The sequence below is a fragment of the Heterodontus francisci genome, chromosome 33 (assembly GCF_036365525.1).
Source record: "Heterodontus francisci isolate sHetFra1 chromosome 33, sHetFra1.hap1, whole genome shotgun sequence".
NCBI lineage: Eukaryota > Metazoa > Chordata > Chondrichthyes > Heterodontiformes > Heterodontidae > Heterodontus > Heterodontus francisci.
Window position 1 is genome coordinate 14,596,308 of NC_090403.1, and position 21,572 is coordinate 14,617,879.

At 45.3% G+C, this 21,572-nt stretch overlaps 1 protein-coding gene across 3 annotated transcripts in view; it reads right to left on the reverse strand.

Annotated features, from left to right (window-relative positions):
* Positions 1-21,572, reverse strand: part of LOC137348027 (1-phosphatidylinositol 4,5-bisphosphate phosphodiesterase delta-3-like) — a 313,571-nt gene that overhangs the window by 173,525 nt on the left and 118,474 nt on the right. For all 3 annotated transcript variants that reach the window (XM_068013110.1, XM_068013111.1, XM_068013109.1), the window contains exon 5: positions 12,575-12,800. In XM_068013110.1, coding sequence (XP_067869211.1) covers positions 12,575-12,800 — 226 coding nt within the window. The remainder of the gene's footprint in view (positions 1-12,574; positions 12,801-21,572) is intronic.

Here is a 21,572-nt window from a genome sequence, read left to right on the forward strand (position 1 = left end):
GTGGGCGATATGCCAGGCCATGAGGTTCAGATTGAGCTCGAATTGCTCTCAAAGTGCCAAGTAATGAACAGAAATCCATGTACACAAATCACTAAAAGCTAGTGGAAAGGTCCAAAAAGTAATCAAAAAGGCTAATGGAATGTCAGCCTTTATCTCAAGGGCTGGAATACAAAGAAGAGGAATTAATGCTTCAGCCTTCATCACACTCCATCCGGAGTATTGCATTCAGTTCCGGGCACCACACCTCGGGAAGGATATACTGGCCTTGGAGGAGATGCAGTGCACATTCATCAGAATTATACCAGTGCTTACAGGGTTAAATTAAGTTGCATAGACTAGGCTTATATTCTCTAGAGTTTAGAAGATTGAGGGGTGATCTTGTCAAGGTTTTTAAATGCCCGGATCGTTGGTGGAGGCAGAAACCCTCAACTCATTTAAAAGGTAGCTGGACCTGCACCTGGAGTGCTGTAACCTGCAAGTCTATGGACCAGGTGCTGGACAGTGGGATTAGATTGGGCGGCTCGTTTTTTCAGTCAGCACAGACACGATGGGCTGAATGGCCCCTTTCTGTGCTGTAACTTTGCTATGGCTCCATTTGATGGGGCAGACAGAAAGAAAGTATTTCATCTGGTGGGAGAGCCCAAACAAAGGGGCATGATCTTAAAATTAGAGCTAGGCCATTTAAGAGTGAAGCATTTCTTTTCACTCAAAGGGTGATGGAAATCTGGACCTCTCTCCGTGAAGAGGCTGTGGATGCTGAGGGACAATTGAAATTTTCAAGACTGAGATCGAGAAATTTGTGTTAGGAAGGGTTACCATGGGATATGGATCAAAGGCGGGTAAAAAGATCGACTGATGGAACAGACTTGAGGGTCTGAATGGCCTCCTGCTGTTCCTATGTTCCTAAATTATGCACAGCTGAATATCCCCACATGTACAGCCAGTAGGTGAGGCTCCTCACCAGTGTTGCCAACTCACGCTGAGAGAACTGAGTGGCGTGGCATTGTGTTAATTATGTGGCGGAAGCACACCATTAACATCTCAGCTTTGTATGCAAACAATATTTCACACCTCTCCAAATCTCACTTCCACAACACCAGCTTGATTTTCATTTCCTTCGGCTGGCATTTATGGGAGGGTAACAGCCTCAAAATGGGGTTGTTTCCCTTACTGAATCATGGGGGCAACAGATCCCTTTTAATACGGAAATCAGGTCCTTTGACATAAATAAAACCCCGATTGCCATTTTAGGTCAGAACCTGGTGGGACTCATTTATAGAGCACCTTTCATAAACACCAGATGTCTCAAAGTGCTTTACAGCCAATAACGTTTTCTTTTAAAGGGTAGTCACTGGTGTAATGTAGGAAATGCAGCATCCAATCTGTGCATAGCAAGATCCAACAAACAACAATGTGATAATGACCCGATAATCTGTTTGTGAGGGATAATTAACTCCCCTGTTCTTCTTCAAAATAGTGCCATGAGATCCTTTATCATCCACCTGAGGGAAGACAGGCCCTAGGTTTAACATCTCATCTGAAAGATGACACCTCCGACAGTGCAGCACTCTCTCAGTACTGACCCTCCTACAGTGCAGCACTCTCTCAGTACTGAGCCTCCAACAGTGCAGCACTCTCTCAGTACTGACCCTCCAACAGTGCAGCACTCTCTCAGTACTGAGCCTCTGACAGTGCAGCACTCTCTCAGTACTGAGCCTCCAACAGTGCAGCACTCTCTCAGTACTGACCCTCCAACAGTGCAGCACTCTCTCAGTACTGAGCCTCTGACAGTGCAGCACTCTCTCAGTACTGACCCTCCAACAGTGCAGCACTCTCTCAGTACTGACCCTCCAACAGTGCAGCACTCTCTCAGTACTGAGCCTCTGACAGTGCAGCACTCTCTCAGTACTGACCCTCCAACAGTGCAGCACTCTCTCAGTACTGACCCTCCAACAGTGCAGCACTCTCTCAGTACTGAGCCTCTGACAGTGCAGCACTCCCTCAGTACTGACCCTCCGACAGTGCAGCACTCTCTCAGTACTGACCCTCCGACAGTGCAGCACTCTCTCAGTACTGACCCTCCGACAGTGCAGCACTCTCTCAGTACTGACCCTCCGACAGTGCAGCACTCTCTCAGTACTGACCCTCCGACAGTGCAGCACTCTCTCAGTACTGAGCCTCTGACAGTGCAGCACTCTCTCAGTACTGACCCTCCGACAGGTCAGCACTCTCTCAGTACTGACCCTCCGACAGTGCAGCACTCTCTCAGTACTGACCCTCCAACAGTGCAGCACTCTCTCAGTACTGACCCTCCGACAGTGCAGCACTCCCTCAGTACTGATGCTCCGACAGTGCAGCACTATCTCAGCCTTGGTTTTGTGCTCCAGCCCTGGAGTAGGACCAAATTAATCCAAGCCAAGCCAACTCAACTAAAATCAGAAGCAAAATACTGCATATGCTGGAAATTTGAAATAAGAAGAGAATCCTGGAAACACTCAACAGGTCTGGCAGCATCTGTGGAGAGGAAAACAGAGTTCATTCACCGTTCGTTGCCAGTTCTGATGAAAGGTCATCAACCTGACAGGTTAACTCTGTTTCTTTCTCCACAGATCTTGCTAGACTTGCTGAGCATTTCCAGCATTTTCTGTTTTTAGTGATGTTGGTTGAGGGAATGACTATTGTATTTGGGCAATCTTTGAAAACACGCCCGGGATATGAACAATTTTTCCCGAAACAAGATGATTGTGCTATACTACCTAGAATCTACAGCGCAGAAATAAGCCATTTGGCCCAAGTGGGCCATGCCAGAGTTTATGCTCCACACAAGCCTCCTCCCACTTTAATTAACTCTTCCCACCCTGCTGCCTGTATCCGTCTATTACCTTCTCCCTCATGTATGCATCAACTCTACCCTTAAATGCACCAAAGAACAAAGAACAGTACAGCACAGGAACAGGCCATTCGGCCCTCCAAGCCTGCGCCGATCTTGATGCCTGTCTAAACTAAAACCTTCTGCACTTCTGGAAACCGTATCCTTCTATTCCCATCCTATTCATGTATTTATCAAGATGCCTCTTAAACGTCGCTATCGTACCTGCTTCCACCACCTCCCCCGGCAGCAAGTTCCAGGCACTCACCACCCTCTGTGTAAAGAACTTGCCTTGCACATCCACTCTAAACTTTGCCCCTCTCACCTTAAACCTATGTCCCCTAGTAACTGACTCTTCCACCCTGGAAAAATGCTTCTGACTATCCACTCTGTCCATGCCACTCATAACTTTGTAAACCTCTATCATGTCGCCCCTCCACCGCCGTTGTTCCAGTGAAAACAATCCGAGTTTATCCAGCCTCGCCTCATAGCTAATGCCTTCCAGACCAGGCAACATCCTGGTAAACCTCTTCTGTACCCTCTCCAAAGCCTCCACGTCCTTCTGGTTGTGTGGCGACCAGAATTGCACGCAATATTCCAAGTGTGGCCTAACTAAGGTTCTGTACAGCTGCAGCATGACTTGCCAATTTTTATACTCTATGCCCCGACCGATGAAGGCAAGCATGCCATATGCCTTCTTGACTACCTTATCCACCTGCGTTGCCACTTTCAGTGACCTGTGGACCTGTACGCCCAGATCTCTCTGCCTGTCAATACTCCTAAGGGTTCTGCCATTTACTGTATACTTCCCACCTGCATTAGACCTTCCAAAATGCATTACCTCACATTTGTCCAGATTAAATGCTCCAGCCACTCCCTGTGGCCGTGCATTCCACATTGTCACCACTCTCTGTGTAAAGAAATTCCTCCTTAAGCCTTTTTTAATGTTATTGGCTATCTTTTATTGATTTATTTCACTCACTATGGTTTCTCCCTTTTTTAGTCTTTGCTATATTTTTCTCCATCTCTGTCATTTGGCCCTATTCAATCCTTGCTTTGCAATTTTCCCTATGTGTTGGGACGCGTGTGTTAAATGTTTCCACTGCTCTTAATCAACAGCTTGTGGATTTTTTTTTCAAATGGATGAATCATTTTTAGATGATATGACTGCCAATATTTCCTATGTCTGGCTGCACTTTTCTGGCGATTGTCTTTGCCAACAAGGAAATGGTTGAATCTGAAACATCTTCATTCTGAGCTCTCTGTCCGTGAACTGCCAACACAAGGCATTGCGGGATTTGAAGTTCAACAACAGGAATTATTGCACCAGCTCATAGGGAAAATCTAGGACTCGGCCCTGAAGGCACATGACCATCTTGGATAAGGCCAAGAGTCACACAGTTCTGTTGCAGCTGAGGCCTTAGTTAGTGACATACTTTACTGCTGGAAATAAAAGCCAATGGGTAGAAATCCATCTTGGGCGTTAACGCAGAGTGGGTGGTATTGACTGAGCCACCAGCTATACCCCCACCCGAAGTGCAGTATAACTGATAGCCAATCTGTTATCACCCAAGATGAGCCCCTCACTAATTAGCGCAAAACAAATCTTGTATTTAATTGAGCTCCCTTATCTCACGTAAATGAGTTCATTCTGACCTCAGCTGGCATTATTTCAGTTCAAGGTGAGATCCTGAGCTTCCTCAGGTGAGAAAGCAAGTAGAGGATGAAGCAAGTACCCACATGGAGAGAGAAGCAATTTATCCCTTGCCCTGACTTGTGTACCTCTTATTTCGAATCTACCAACTTACTTACAACCATCAACCAATTCTTCAGCTTCTCTTGGTGTGCCTCACTGCATTCGGTTAACAGGACTATTTGCCCTCTTCTGCCCTGTTCTAGTGGTTGGACCACTCGAGCTCAAAATTCCAGGAGAGTGACTCTGCTCTTTGAAGACTGGAGCCTGATCAGGCTCTTTTAATGTATGAGGTACACTGGAGTGTACACTGCCTTGGACTCTGCTGCCATCCACAATGCTACCACTTCACAAAAAGTGCTCATGTGATTTCACTGACATCCTCAACTATCATATCATTTGCATCTTAACTGGAGAGTTAGTGTAAACATTTTTCATTTTCAATACTGCATTTTCAATATGAATGAAATTAAGCAATTTTATTTCACAAATGAGCCGTGGAATTTGGGAATTATAACACCTGAAATAAACATCTGAACTTATTAATATGTAGGGTATATATGGAGGATGTGTCTTGAGGTGTGAAGGCTGACAGCACACTTAGATCTTTCAGGTTTCAGCCCACTTGATCAGCATCTCATCCCCACCTTGAACATTCACAGCTGCCAGCACTGGCGCACTGTGGCAGCTGTGTGACCCATTTACAAGATGCACTGCAGCAATTTGCCACACCTCCTTCCACAGCACCTTCCAAACCCACCACAGTAGATGCATGGGAACATCACCACCTGCAAGTTCCCCTCCAAGTCACACACCATCCTGACTTGGAACTATATCACTGTTCCTTCACTGTCACTGGGTCAAAATCCTGGAACTCCCTTCCTGACAGCACTTTGGGTGTGCCTAACCCAAATGGACTGCAGGGGTTCAAGAAGGCGGCTCACCACCACCTTCTCAATGGTATTTAGGGATGGGCAATAAATGCTGGTCTAGCCAGCAACACTTACATTCTGTGAATGAATTTTAAAAAACCTTCCCAGTTATTTTTCACCTCCACATGAGACAGCTGGAATGTGTTGTTCCAGTATGTGAATGATATTGATCTGGCACCTGTGCTGCTGGGGGAGCTGTTGTCCCTTTAATTAAATGCTGGTGTCAAATGCTAGTTTGACTCACTGGTATCTGTTGCTGCAAGATAGCGACATCACTGTGCAAACACACTGCCCAGCCCTCCGTTCAACACTCACTCCTCTTTCAGCGTGAGCTCTATGATCCCCCCAGCCTCAGCTACCCAAGAATTCGCCTGTTGTATTTTCCTCTGCTAACAAGGAACTTGAGTATTCTGATTCAATTCGAGTTTACACTGACGGCTCGAGCTACTATGTAGATGGGAAGCTGTGTACCGCATTCAGCCTGTACACACAACCTACCTCTTGGGCCCCACAGCAGAACATGCCTACTCTGCTGGTCTCACTTGGCTCAGTGGCAAGAGCTCTCAAACTCTTGCCACAGAGTCCTATTGTCTGTTATCAGATGCAGCTTGGTTGTACAATTCCTTCACATACCATCCATCTTTTGGATTTAGTTTATCAGGCAGATCTCTGCATTGTGCATCAGACACTTCTCCAGTATGTGATTCATCCGGTTGATCAGCATGGCTCTCCAATCCTTCTGTGTAAGGTGAAAGGACACTGCAAACAGGCCCCTCATGCAGAAGGTAAAGACAAGGCCGACAGACTGACATGTCATGGTGCTCGAGGGGGAGAACTGGAACACTGTATTCAAATTGCAGCCGTAACTAGAAGGATGGTCAATTTCTATGTATTCACTGTATTTGGAGCAGGTATAGAAAGAGAATGAAGAGCTTTGAGCTCTCTATAAAATGTTACAGTAAAGATCACCGATACCCTCGGGCTCCTCCTGTGCCCTGATGTGTGGCCGTGATGGGAAAGTTACACATTTCCTCTTATAATCACAGTCCTATTTCCAAACAGCACCAATCAAAGCAATGAAAATTCAAATAGATATAAAATTTTAAACTGTCAAATTTAGGGTGGATTCCCCCAGATTGACACTAAAATGAGAACAGTTAATGGCAACAAAATAGAATCAGCTAATTAAAATCATCCACGGTATGAAGAATAGTGAATGGATACTGGAGGATCTCTTAAATCCAGGTGATGACTTTTTGATAAATGGAATTACATTGGGAGAAATAGGTTTTAAGCCCTTGTTTGCCATCCAGTGATTTAATGGGCTGAATTTTAGCCAAAAAACGAGTGGTTTTGGGTCAGGTTGGGTTGGAGGTTGAAGTCACAAAAATCCATTTCCTGACCCAATCCTGCCTCCAACCCACCTATATCCAACTTTAACGGAGACTAATTTGAACCAAGGAGGTGGGCTGCCACTTTAAATATGTTAACGAGGCTCCAGGCCTCATTGCCCTGCAAATTTTCAACTTTTACTGCTGTTGGCCAGGTTTTCTGAGTGTCAGGTAACCCAACAGCTTCATCAAGGCGAGTACTTAGTAGATTCAGGAGGTATGTACCTTGACACCTACCTCTTGATCCAGGTGTCTATCTGAAAAGCCTCTGTGATCAGGCCCCCACTTCCCAACCAGCCACTCTCTCCCCTGAGGCTTTCCATCCCACCAGGCCCCCAACCAGGCCCTGATCTCTGCAGCACCACAAGGTCTCTGATCCAAGCACCTCAAACTCCCTGGCCTCCGATCCCACCTCCCCCCGCCCAGGCCTCCAATCCTTTGCACCACCACCAGGCCTATGATCCATTCATACCCACTGCATCCTCTTACCCTGCCCCGATCCCACCACCTCCATCAGGTCTCCAACCCCTCCTACTATGAGGCCTCTGACCTCCATCCCCCTCAGGCCCCCCGACCTCCTACCTGGTATCTGCAGCCCACCCAATCTACCACAACACCCCCCCTCCAATCCTCTTTACACTCGGATCGAATTCCCACCTCCTATCCATACTCTCTCCTTCCTCCCTCAGGCTGACCACCTCATCACCCTCCTTCTGGTCTACCCCAACTCCTTCCCCACAATCGAATTGACTTGTCCCCTCTCCGATTGATCGCCCCAATCACCTCCCCCCCACTGATCAACACTCCCCATCTCCAATCAAACTCCCCTCCAATCGATTCTCCCCACTACTGATCCCCCACCTCGACCCCCACTCTCTCATCACCCCAGTCAATGCCCCCCCCCCCCCCCCGGTGTGTTAGGTCAGTAAAAACTCTGCCTAATATTTCTGATGATGTGTAAAACAAATGGGTAGAGATAAATACACGATGCTGATAAAATAATTTCTAGTGTTCATCTTAAATATATTAAAGCCAAAGGGGTGACTGTAAGGAAAGGGTTAATCAGACTGTCCTGACATCAGCTAATGTTATATTGCTATTGATTTCTCTTTACATTGTAATAATGTTAACCTTTCACCTTTGCCTTTTAAGCAGAGATGTAGAAATCAATATTAAAGCTGATCCTACAACAACAGTTTAATTGCTTCACCAAATCATTGTATACTCATTCATATGTTTCAAAGAATTTTAATTATTTGACAATGAGTGTGAGAAAACAGGCAGCTATGTAAAGGAAAACATCTGGGTATATATCATCTGTTGTATGATTGCCTTTAAGTGTGATCCATATCCCTTTAAGATCTTAGTGTGCTCATGAGCTAAGTACCAGGATGTAGTCATGTGACCTCAAGCCAGAGTCACTCTGCAACCGTAATCCCCAGAGTAAGGTTCTGTAAATAGTTTGCTCTGTACTGTATATCATAGTTTAGCTGTAATAAACCTATTTGAGATCTTCAACCAACTGGACTCCATGCAGCTCATTTATGTTGCATCAGACAACATAAAGAACTCATTACATGGTGGCAGCTATGGTGAGAAGACAAAGTCTAGGTTTGAAGACCACAGGTCAAACAGCTTTGAAAACGACCTTTCTGACAGCCAGGTGAGAGAAAGTTCAACAGAAATACTGGCCCAAACAGTGGACAGAAAAAAGAACTTCCCTCCAGCTATAGAAGACAGAGCTTAGAATGAGAGGCTGCAAGTAAATCAGGTGAGTTATTGTGCCGACAGTGGAGGGATACTGGTTAAAAAAAAACACAAGCTATGAAGTGCTTAAAAGATTGATTTTATCTAAAGACTCCATAAAAAAAACAGGGCAGACCCGACTGCTCTCCCAGGTTGATCAAGGACGGTGCCATTATAGGAGGCATCCGATTGAAAAAAGCACGGGAAAACCCCAATCACTGAAGAGCCTTCAACCATGCAGCCACAGTTTTAAAAAAAGTTCATTAAACCATTCGAGTGTGAAGAAGAGCTTCCAGTCATGCAGCTACAGCTATAAAAATACCATTAAACTACTTAAGCGTGAAGAACATGAAAAAACCCAAGCAAAAAATGCAATTGAACTGCCTATTGAACAGCTGTGTAAACAAACAGGCTTAAGTGCTGCAAGCAAGATAAACACAGAGCACTGTCAAACATTTGTCCTCTCAATCCAAGCAGCTACTCTAAGTAACAGAGAGTTTCTTAAAAGGGAAACAGTGCAGAGTCATAGAACAAGTATTAAAGCACGTTTGAAGCAAGAGAACAGCAGGAAGATGGATACCAAATTTCCCAGCATGAACTGGAAGGCTATGGATATCCTATCCAAGTTCCAACTTTTCAAACAAAGAATGCAGTTATGCTACACAAACCAAGTGATTGCCAAACCAGAGAAACAGGCTGTGAAAATACTGATAGCAGTTGGAAATGAAGGATGACACAGAATCAATACCTCTTGCTTATCTCTGAATACCTCTGAAGAGGACCAGAAAGATCCTGCAAAGATATGGAAAGTGCTGGAAGATCAACTCAGATTAAGAGAGAATTTTAGAAATCACTGCCTGGAATTGACGTCCTACAGGCACAGGAATCAATAGACCAGTTTGTCAGTAGATGCTGTAGTAAGGGCAATGAATGTGACTTGGTTTAGTTTAGTTTAGTTTAGAGATACAGCACTGAAACAGGCCCTTCGGCCCACCGAGTCTGTGCCGACCATCAACCACCCATTTATACTAATCCTACACTAATCCCATATTCCTACCACATCCCCACCTGTCCCTATATTTCCCTACCACCTACCTATACTAGGGGCAATTTATAATGGCCAATTTACCTATCAACCTGCAAGTCTTTTGGCATGTGGGAGGAAACCGGAGCACCCGGAGAAAACCCACGCAGACACAGGGAGAACTTGCAAACTCCACACAGGCAGTACCCAGAATTGAACCCGGGTCGCTGGAGCTGTGAGGCTGCGGTGCTAACCACTGCGCCACTGTGCCGCCCACTTCTCAGAAACTGAGCTGTTGGACTGAATAATGGAGCTAGTATTGTATCAACACCCATTGAAGAGTTTCAGAAAGATCTCTTGGGTAAAAGGTCACAGCATTGATGCGCTGCTAGAAGATGGCAGGAAATACAAAGCCATTGTAGTTGGACAACAGCATATGCAAGCACTAGGGGCAGCCAACAGTATCGGTATGATAACCAGGCTGAAAAGAGCAAGCAAGCTGTGTAGTATATGTGGTTGGTCCCACTCATTGTGAAGTTGTCCTGCATTTCAAGATCTGTGCAAGGCGTGCAGTGTAAAAGGATACTGGGCCAGCCTATGCAAGAAATCTGGCTCCAAAGACACAGCCAGAAGTCACAATAAGACACAAACAAACAGACGACAGGCAAAGCAAAGAGACCTGCATAAACGCAAGCCGATACACAAAGTCCACAGTGAAACAGACATGAGACAAAACTCAGAGAGAAACAATTCTCAGCCAGAAGATGACCAAGCGTTTCACATTGTGAACCTGACACAACATGTTGATGAAGTCAAACAACTGGAAGCTTTCACTAGTATTAACATCATATGCCCAAAGAAAACCAGCAAACATACATGCAGGGTTAAGACTGACACTGGAGCTAGTGCAAATATCCTACCAGTCCGAATCCTGAAGGATATGTACCGGAGTCGTTGGAAATCAATGATACAGCTGACAACTGCAAAGTTATCTGCATACAATGGGTCACCCATCCTTTGCAGTGGCAAACTAACAATGCAATGCAGCTATAGTAAGTTGGCATGGAAACCACAAATATTTTACCTAGTAGATACGAGAGGACCAGCAGGACAACCAGTGTGTAAGGACCAGGACCCCTCACATCATGACCATCCACGAGGTCGCCAAGGTACCAATTACAGCAGAAGAGACCAAGGGTACCCGCAATGAGTCACAGTTTCTCCACGATCTCAGTGGTTCTGGTCTGGAGAGTAGCAGTCCCTTCTGAGAGAAGAGAATGAATATCCAAACTCAGATGGTGAAAGTTCTTTGTCAACAGGCAGTGTTTCCTCATGCTCCAGTGAGTCAGAAGAAGAGATTGATGTTGTCACTACCGAGAAGCAAAGGTTAGCAGTGGGAGCATTGCCAAGGGGAAATCTCCAAGGACTGGAACCCGCTCACAGACTCTGGCCAGCACCAAATGGCGCAGTCTGGAAACCCAGCAACAGCACAACTATGCTGCGCCTTCACCTCTGATCTCTAGAGAGCTGCCAGCACCACAATGAGCCAGAATGGACAGGTACCTCCATGAGACCAAGTACTCCTCTGCCAACAAGTCCTCGACCTTGAGCCCCAAGCCTTCAGACACAAAGTTTGAGGAAAAGCAAAGGACATGCAATGTCCTAAAGAGGCAGAGCAGGAATGAGTTGAAGCACTGTCTACTGGCTCTTTGAGATGAGGTGTTGGAACTTTCCAAGAATGACAAGGCGTCAAAAGTGGTCATCTTCAGAAAAGCAACAGAGTATATTAACAGGCTGAAGGCAGAGCAACAGAAACTGAATGGAGAGAGGGAGAAACTGCAGAAAGAACAGCAACAGATGAGATACAAGTTCTCCAGGCAAGAGTTGTCAAACCACCGAGACGATATATGGACTCAAGCTTTTATACTTGTAAATTTCACAATCTCTACCCCTCTGTAACTAGTTTTGATGTTATCTAATTTTATGTATTTTTACTTTTAGCATACAAGACTTATCTTTGGAAAGGAAGGGGATGTTGTATGATTGCCTTTAAGAGTGATGACCCTTTAAGATCTAAGCATGCTAATGAGCTAAGTGCCAAGATGTAGTCATGTGACTACAAGCCAGAGTCACTCTGCAACTGTAACACCCAGACTAAGGTTCTGTAAATAGTTGTTCTGTACTGTATATAATAGTTTATCTGTAATAAACCTACTTGAGATCTTCAACCAACTCTTCTTCTTCTTTGACCTCCTTGTCTCGAGAGACAATGGTAAGTGCCTGCAGGTGGTCAGTAGTTTGTGGAGCAGCGCCTGGAGTGGCTATAAAGGCCAATACTAGAGTGACAGACTCTTCCACAGGTGCTGCAGATAAAATTGGTTGTCGGGGCTGTTTCGCAGTTGGCTCTCCCCTTGCGCTTCTGTCTTTTTTCCTGCCAACTGCTAAGTCTCTTCGGCTCTTCAACCAACTGGACTCCATGTATCTCATTTATGTTGCATCATACAACATAAAGAACTCATTACATAATCCTCTTTTATTGGGCTGTATGTAGAATCAGGGATTGACTTCTTCTGAATAATAATATTTAGTTCTGTATCAGAGGTTTCATTTGGTAGAATAGCAAATATTTGTAACAAGAATGAAACTATGTGTAAGATACTAAAGTAAAGGAGTTATACTGATCTCAAAAACTCAGTGGAGAAAGGGGTCATCAAGTAAGGAAAATTGCAATTTTTGACAATTGACAAGATTATTAAATTATCCTTATATGAGGTTGTATAATCATATCATCTAGAAACATGTGGATTGTTGCATAGAGTGGCTGAGAGAAAAGGATTAAAATGGGCCATTTATACATATATAAACAGATGTGAGATGTGAGCCTGCTGTAGACAGCATAAAGGTGCACATTTCCCATACCTGTTTCATTCAGCTCGAATTTATGTATAATCGCCACCCCATTTTCTTCAGTGGCAATTTCGTTCTGTTCCTTTAAGAAATTCTTCACCTCACGGACAGTCAGGATCTGGTCCTCTCCTGAGTAATAGTTAAAGATCTCCTCCAACTCTGGTCGCTGCATCAGAAACTTGCAGAACTCCTCGATCTCGTGCTCATCCAGTTTGTTAGTTTTGGATTTGTCACATTGCTGAAGGAGATAAAGGAGAGATCACTTAAATTTATCCAAGGCATTAATGAAACTTGAAAGGCTCCCTGTACATTGAATGTATGTGTGGTTTGTGGTTTTTTGTGTGAGTGTGTGTATGAGTGTGTGTGTGTGTGTGTGTGTGTGTGTGTGTGTGTGTGTGTGAGTATGAGTGTTTGTATTAGATTGTGGGTGTTTTTGTCTGTGTGTGTTTGTGTGAGTACGAGTGTGTGTTTATGTGAGTTTGTGGATGTTTGAGTGTGGGTGTTTGTGTGAGTATGCGTTTATGTGTAAGTGTGAGTGTGCCGTTTGTGTATAAGTGTGTGTTTGTGTGTGAGTGTTTGTGTGTGTGTGTGAGTGTTTGTGTGTAAGTGTGAGTGTTTGTGTATGTGTAAGTGTGAGTGTTTGTGTGTGTGTGAGTGTTTGTGTGTGTGTGAGTGTTTGTGTGTGTGTAAGTGTGAGTGTTTGTGTATGTGTAAGTGTGAGTGTTTGTGTGTGTGTAAGTGTGAGTGTTTGTGTGTGTGTAAGTGCGAGTTTGCCGTTTGTGGCTGGAGAAAATCTAAACACCCTCCTTTCCCTGGACCCGAGGGTTTATCTGAGCTGAGATCATCAACCTGTCAGCTCTAACCTGCTGGAGGCAGGTTATCCAGGAGGCAGAGGAGAGTCTAATTTGTGTTGTTATTTGAAAGAGTGACTCATTATCCTGACAGATCTACTTGTAATGACAAACTGCTGCTTCTTAGTAAATTCTTTTGGTCCCATCCATAACGATGATGCTCATCACTGGCCTATCTGCACTTCAACTTAGAGGCTGGGCAGCATATCTGACATCAGCCAGCCAAATGGAGGAGGAACGTACTGTACTAAAGTCTGGTACTTGAGTTACACAGTAATATAGGGATCCCATTTTCTCCACTCTGCTGGTGCAATGAGAGATTTAGAATGACTAGAACTGTGTATTGTGGAACTGGTGAAGACTCATCACAGTTGAATGGTGAGTGCTGTAGACAATCCTCTGCATCTTTGCAGTCCTGAACTAAACAGTCACCATCATCCAAGGACACTGTAGGACGAGTGTGTACAGTGAATGAGTGAAGGTCACAAATCTTCTCCATCCACAAGGGCCCAGTGGGATGGCAATGGATAGAGTCCACCTGCCTGGCTTGGCCACCTCTCAGAACAGCAGCACAGGCCCGTTGTGCGAGTCCACCTGGAGACACACTAGGAGAAGAAAAGGCAGATGTACTGTTATGATCCCTGTGGAGACCACCAACAAACCAAAAACAAAAACTGAATCCACCAACTGACCCCAATTTGGGAAACCAGAAACCAAACAGACAAGATTTCACTTTAATAAATTTTACTTTAACACTCAAAGCAAAACCAACATAAGTTAAACATGAAGCAAGAGACGATCACGGTCAATATATATATCACAAATTACACCTTAACAATCAGGTAAAACAGAGATGAGTCTCATGGTTTCACTGGAAGTTCACCAGCATATATGGCAACAATTACAGTCACACAGTTCTTCACAACTCTAAAGATCCTCAGGTAGATTTTCAACTCCTTTCTTCAAGGATTTCACTGCTGTTCTTCTCCCAACAGCAGTTCCCTCTCAATCTGAACTCCACAGGTTCAGTCTTCACCACAAAGTGCACTTCTCTAGAACCTCCTCAGCTCTGCTCATGACAGTCTTGATGTCGTGAATTTATCAGTCTTCCCTTTATCCAAGTCTTTCACTGACAACCTATGGACTGTATGGTCGGGTCTGGTTAGTCGGCTACTTTAAGTAACAGAAACAGCTCCTGGATTCAGTCTTCACTTTCTTCTGCTTTCCAGCACTCCACTCCTGCTTGGTCTGCTGATCTTGAGAGGATTCTCTCTCCTTTTATCTGGTTCTAACCAGGGTCAGTTTCTCCATAAACCTCAAGTTGTTTTTCCAGCTTCTGTTTCAGTTTTTGTTTCTGATTCAATTTTAGTTTTCCTCTCAGTTAGGGTCTAAAAAAAAACAAGCTTTGCAAACATGGACTCCATCACAGTAGGCACCCTGGGGAAACATGGCCTGAAGAGAGAGCAGTTGGCTTGGCTTCACTTGGTAGAATGTATATTGATGTCCTTTGTTAGTTATGGAGCTTAGAGTGGGAAAGGGGACACTTCTTCTGGACAGAATTATTCACTCAAGTTATGATTGCCTGGAGAGGCAGAAGGCTGATGAGTTGTGCTTCAAGATCAATAGTGGAAGAGAAGGTGTTAAGTTTCATGTTGTCAAAGGCAGTCTGTGTTACGCAGAAGAGGAGACTTTGATGTTTGTTGAACTGTCATCCCTGAGCATAGATCATTGTGACAGTCTCCTCCGTGCAGTTCTGGAACTTATGAAACTGAGATCTCCTCACTCGCAATGTCAAAGTCCAATCCTTTCTGTGCGGTACAGCAGTTACAGTGTGGTCAGATGAGTGTGGTCAGAGTAGATGACTCTGCTGTCCATATCCTATAACCATACCAAGTCCTGCTCACTCACTAGCCCTATCCTTACTGACCCAGCTCGGTGTCTCCAATAGCTGCAACTTAAAATTCTCATCCTCATGTTAAATCCCTCCATGGCTTCACCCCTCACTATCTGTTAGCTCCTCCATTTCTACAAACCCCAGCAAATCCGTCCTCCAAATCCAGTATATCTCCCTCCCTTTGCTCCAACATTGACAGCTGTACCTTCAGAACCCTGGCCCCATCCTCTACATCTTGGAGAGGATATCCCAAGGGGAAAGTCCAGCGAGGCCATATGGGTAGAACTTAGAAATAAGAAAGGAGTGATCACTTTGATGAATTATACTATAGGCCCCCCAATAGTCAGGGGGAAGTGGAGGAGCATATATGTAGGGAAATCACAGATAGGTATAGGAATTATAGGATTGTAATAGTAGGTGATTTTAACTTCCCTAATATTGACTGGGACTGCCTTAGTGCTGAGGGATCAGATGGGGAAGAATTTGTTAAGTGTGTCCAGGATAGTTTTCTGAAGCAGTATGTGGATGGCCCTACTAGAGAAGGGGCTACACTCTTAGGAAATGAGGCTGGGCAGGTGGTTGATGTGTCAGTGGGGGAACACTTTGGGACCAGTGACCATAACTCTATTAGCTTCAAGATAGTTATGGAAAAGGATAGGACTGGTCCTCAGGTTGAAGTCCTAAATTGGGGGAAGGCTAATTTCGATGGCATCAGACAGGAACTCTCAAAAGTGGAATGGGAGAGGCTGTTTACAGGTAAAGGGACGTCTGGCAAGTGGGAGGCTTTTAAAAGTGAGATAGGAAGAGTTCAAAGCCGGCATGTTCCTGTTAGATGGAAGGGCAAGGCTGGCAAGTTTAGGGAAGCTTGGTTGACGAGGGATATTGAGGGTCTAGTCAGGACAAAGAAGGAGGCATATGTCAGGTTTAGGCAGCTGGGATCGAGCGAGTCCCTCGAGGAGTATAGGGGATGTAGGACTACACTTAAGAAGAAAATTAGGAGGGCAAAAAGGGGCCATGAGATTTCCCTGGCAGATAAGATAAAGGAGAATCCTAAAAGATTCTATAAGTATATTAAGAGTAAAAGGGTAGCTAGGGAGAGAGTACGTCCCCTTAAGTATCAGTGTGGTAATCTATGTATGGAGCCATGGGAAATGGGCGAGGTCTTAAATGAATATTTCTCATCCGTATTTACCGTGGAGAAGGTCATGGAAGTTAGTGAGTTCAAGGGAGGGGAACAGCGATATCCTGGAGCATATCAACATTACAAAGGAGGGGGTGTTGGAGGTTTTGAAGGGCATTAAGGTGGATAAATCCCCAGGGCCTGACCAGGTGTATCCTAGGATGCTATGGGAAGCAAGGGAGGAGATTGCTGGGGCCCTGGCAGAGACTTTTGTATCATCATTAGCCATAGGTGAGGTACCGGAAGACTGGAGGGTGGCTAATGTTGTGCCTTTATTTAAGAAGGGCAGCAGAGATAAGCCAGGGAACTACAGGCCGGTGAGCCTTACATCAGTGGTGGGAAAGTTATTGGAAGGGATTCTGGGAGACAGGATTTATATGCATCTGGAAAGGCATGGTCTGATTAGGGATAGTCAACATGGCTTTGTGCGTGGGAAATCATGTCTCACAAATTTGATTGAGTTTTTCGAGGAGGTGACCAAGAGGATTGACGAGGGCAGGGCAGTGGACGTTGTCTACATGGACTTTAGCAAGGCCTTTGACAAGGTCCCGCATGGTAGGCTGGTCCAGAAGGTTCGAACGAATGGGATCCAGGGTGAGCTGGCAAATTGGATACAAAATTGGCTTGGTGCTAGGAGGCAGAGGGTGGTAGTGGAGGGTTGTTTTTCAGATTGGAGACCGGTGACCAGTGGTGTGCCGCAGGGATCGGTGCTGGGCCCTCTGTTGTTTGTCATATATATTAATGACTTGGATGTGAATGTAGGGGGCATGATTAGTAAGTTTGCCGATGACACCAAAATTGGTGGTATAGTGGACAGTGAAGAAGGTTGTCTAAGGTTACAACAGGATATAGATCAACTGGGAAAGTGGGCAAGGGAGTGGCAAATGGAATTTAATGCAGACAAGTGTGAAGTGATGCATTTTGGGAAGGACATTTCCAGTGAATGGCAGGACCCTGGGGAGTGTTGTTGAGCAGAGAGACCTTGGGGTGCAAGTACATAGTTCCCTGAAAGTGGCAACACAGGTAGACAGGGTGGTGAAGAAGGCGTATGGCATGCTTGCCTTCATCGGCCGAGGTATGGAGTACAGGAGTTGGGACGTCATGTTACAGTTGTACATAACGTTGGTTAGACCGCATTTGGAGTACTGTGTGCAGTTCTGGTTGCCGCACTACAGGAAAGATGTGATTAAGCTAGAGAGAGTGCAGAAAAGATTCACAAGGATGTTGCCTGGTTTGAAGGACTTGAGTTATAAAGAGAGATTGGATAGACGGGGTCTGTTTTCCCTGGAGCGAAGGAGGCTGAGAGGGGACATGATAGAGGTATATAAAATTATGAGAGACATAGATAGGGTAGATAGCCAGAGACTGTTTGGACAGGTACGTGAATGAGCAAGGCATAGAGGGATATGGAATTAATGCAGGCAGGTGGGATTAGTATAGATAGGCATTATGGTCGACATGGACGCGGTGGGCCGAAGGGCCTGTTTCTATGCTGTACGACTCTATGACTCTGTAATTCTCAGCCTGAGACCTTTAGCCTCTCCCTCTCCCACTTTAAGACTCTCAATGAAACCCCTCTCTTTAGTCACCCCCTTCTATGGCTCAGCATCCATTTATTTTTGATAATCCTCCTAGGAAGTGCCTTGGGATGTGTTTCTACATTCAAGGTGCTATATAAATGCAGGCTGTCATTGTGTCAGAGTTGCCCTCTTGTCTCCTTGGTGAAGTACTCTCATCCAATAAACATCTGCTCAGTAAGGCCCCAGTATGATCCATGCTGCCTGTATATTCTATCGGGAAATGAGTGGGATCCATCCTCCTGAAATGCTGCCAGACCCTCATTCGCTCCACCCTGAACATCCACCTCATGCATGAGGACGGAAGGCAGGGAATATCCAGAGGGCATTTCAATCCTGCTCCAGAGATGCCTTCACTGCTTTGGGGATGCCCTCAAGGGATGAGTGGGTGTGGAAATGAGTTCTCATCCTCTCAGAAGCAATGGCCATCAAGTCCAGGTACGTGAAGCACAATGGTTATTATTAATGGTTATTATTAATATAAAATATTGCAGCAAAAAGTGTTGCAGAAATCACGATTGAAACTCTCCTCACTTTTCTCGCTCAGGAGCTCCTCATTACTGCTGATCTTGACAGCAGCCCCACAATAAATCTCAGTCTATCTTACCGAATGTGTTGTGTGCAAGCAACAGGAGACTTGGCGCTACAGCATTGATGGTCTTCATTATAATATACATGGAAACAAGGAAGACTTTATTTCTATAGTGCCTTTCACAAGTTCACTTTACAGCCAATGAAATATGTTTAAAGTGTAGTCACTGTTGTAATGTAGGAAATGCGGCAGCTGAGGACTTGGGGGATGATGAGCATAGGGAAGGGAGTGTAGATAGTCTCAGTCATCTCATTATCAAAAAGGAGGAGGTGTTGGGTGTCTTGCAAAGCATTAAGGTAGATAAGTCCCCAAGGCCTGATGGGATCTACCCCAGAATACTGAGGGAGGCAAGGGAGGAAATTGCTGGGGCCTTGACAGAAATCTTTACATCCTCATTGGCTACAGGTGAGGTCCCAGAGGACTGGAGAATAGCCAATGTTGTTCCTTTGTTTAAGAAGGGTAGCAAGGATAATCCAGGAACCTACAGGCCGGTGAGCCTTACGTCAGTGGTAGGGAGATTATTAGAGAGGATTCTTTGGGACAGGATTTACTCCCATTTGGAAACAAACGAACTTATTAGCGAGAGACAGTATGGTTTTGTGAAGGGGAGGTCGTGTCTCACTAATTTGATTGAGTTTTTTGAGGAAGTGACGAAGATGATTGATGAAGGGAGGGCAGTGGATGTTATCTATATGGACTTTAGTAAAGCCTTTGACAAGGTCCCTGATGGCAGACTGGTACAAAAGGTGAAGTCACACGGGATCAGAGGGGAGCTGGCAAGATGGATACAGAACTGGCTCGGTCATAGAAGACAGAGGGTATCAGTGGAAGGGTGCTTTTCTGAATGGAGGGATGTGACGAGTGGTGTTCCGCAGGGATCAGTGCTGGGACCATTGCTGTTTGTAGTATATATAAATGATTTGGAGGAAAATGTAGCTGGTCTGATTAGTAAGTTTGCGGACGACACAAAGGTTGGTGGAGTTGCGGATAATGATGAGGATTGTCAGAGGATACAGATCGGTTGGAGACTTGGGCGAAGAAATGGCAGATGGAGTTTAATCCAGACAAATGTGAGGTAATGCATTTTGGAAGGTCTAATACAGGTGGGAGGTATACAGTAAATGGCAGAACCCTTGGGAGTATTGACAGGCAGAGAGATCTGGGCGTATAGGTCCACAGGTCACTGAAAGTGGCAACACAGGTGGATAAGGTAGTCAAGAAGGCATACGGCATGCTTGCCTTCATCTGTCGGGGCGTAGAGTATAAAAATTGGCAAGTCATGTTGCAGCTTTACAGAACCTTAGTTAGGCCACACTTAGAATATTGCGTGCAATTCTGGTCGCCACACTACCAGAAGGACGTGGAGGCTTTGGAGAGGGTACAGAGGAGGTTTACCAGGATGTTGCCTGGTCTGGAGGGCATTAGCTATGAAGAGAGGTGGGAAAAACTCTGATTGTTTTCACTGGAACGACAGAGGTGGAGGGGCGACATGATAGAGGTTTACAAAGTTATGAGCGGCATGGACAGAGTGGATAGTCAGAAGCTTTTTCCCAGGGTGGAAGAGTCAGTTACTAGGGGACATAGGTTTAAGGTGCGAGGGGCAAAGTTTAGAGGGGATGTGCGAGGGAGGTTTTTTTACACAGAGGGTGGTGAGTGCCTGGAACCTGCTGCCAGGGGAGGTGGTGGAAGCAGATACGATGGCAATGTTTAAGAGATATCTTGACAAATACATGAATAGGAAGGGTATAGAGGGATATGGGCCCTGGAAGTGCAGAAAGTGTTAGTTTAGGCAGGCATCAAGATCGGCGCAGGCTTGGAGGGCCGAATGGCCTGTTCCTGTGCTGTACTGTTCTTTGTTCTTTTGATTTGCACACAGCAAGCTTTCACAAACAGCAATGTGATAATGACCAGATAATCATTTTTTGTGATGTCGATTGAAGGATAAATATTGGGCAGGACACACCCCTGCTCTTCTTTGAAATAGTGCAATGAGATCTTTTACATCCACCCGAGAGGGCAGACAGAGCAGAATAGATTTGATGTCTCATCCAAAAGACAGCACCTGTGACAGTGCAGCATTCCCTCATGACTGACTGGTGTGCCAGTCTGGATTATTTAAAGTAGGGCACTCAAAACTCAGCTGGCATTTTAGTGAAGACTCAAACTGTTGCTGGAGTTTGGATTCCACAGACTATTGTGGGCAGGGGAAGGAGGCATAACAACTGAACCTGAGCTTGTCCTTACCTGCCATCTACACAGACAGGTTGTCCACTGGGGGAGGGGGTGGTGGTGAGTGGATGACTGGATAGCAATCAGGAGCAGGAACCCTGGCTGATTTTACCTCTCTGTAACCCAGAAGCTCCAGATGAGCTGAGTTAACTCAGTGCAAACCAGGGATGGAGCTGGGACTCTCTGTGGTGTGTGTGGTTCATCCTGCCCTGGATAAACTCACTGAGTTATTGAGGGAATAATGTTTCAGCTGGCAGCACTGCCTGGGTGTGCAAGGGCCTTGGTGTCCTTGGACCTAAAGAATCAAATAGAGCCATGGCATTTTCATTCCTGCTCACCACCAATCACTTTCTACTAGAAACTGCACAGTTATGGGCTGCGAAATGAGGACAGAAACAAGTTGACGTGATGCTCCCCACAGTGGAATAGTGTGCTGTCACTCACAGTCTGGACTCACACATGAGAAACAGGGAAGGGGACAGTGGGTGAACAGTAGCAGTGAAACTGTACCCAAAGACAAGTCAGCTCCATGGGCACTGAAATAATCCTAAATGTGATGTGCTGTGTTTTTACCGCAAACTATAGTTGGCCACAGACACAATGTTTTTTTTATAGGGACTACAAGCAAGGTGTAATATACTATATTGCACTCGTTTTGCCGTCCTATATGCTGACATGGGCCCACAT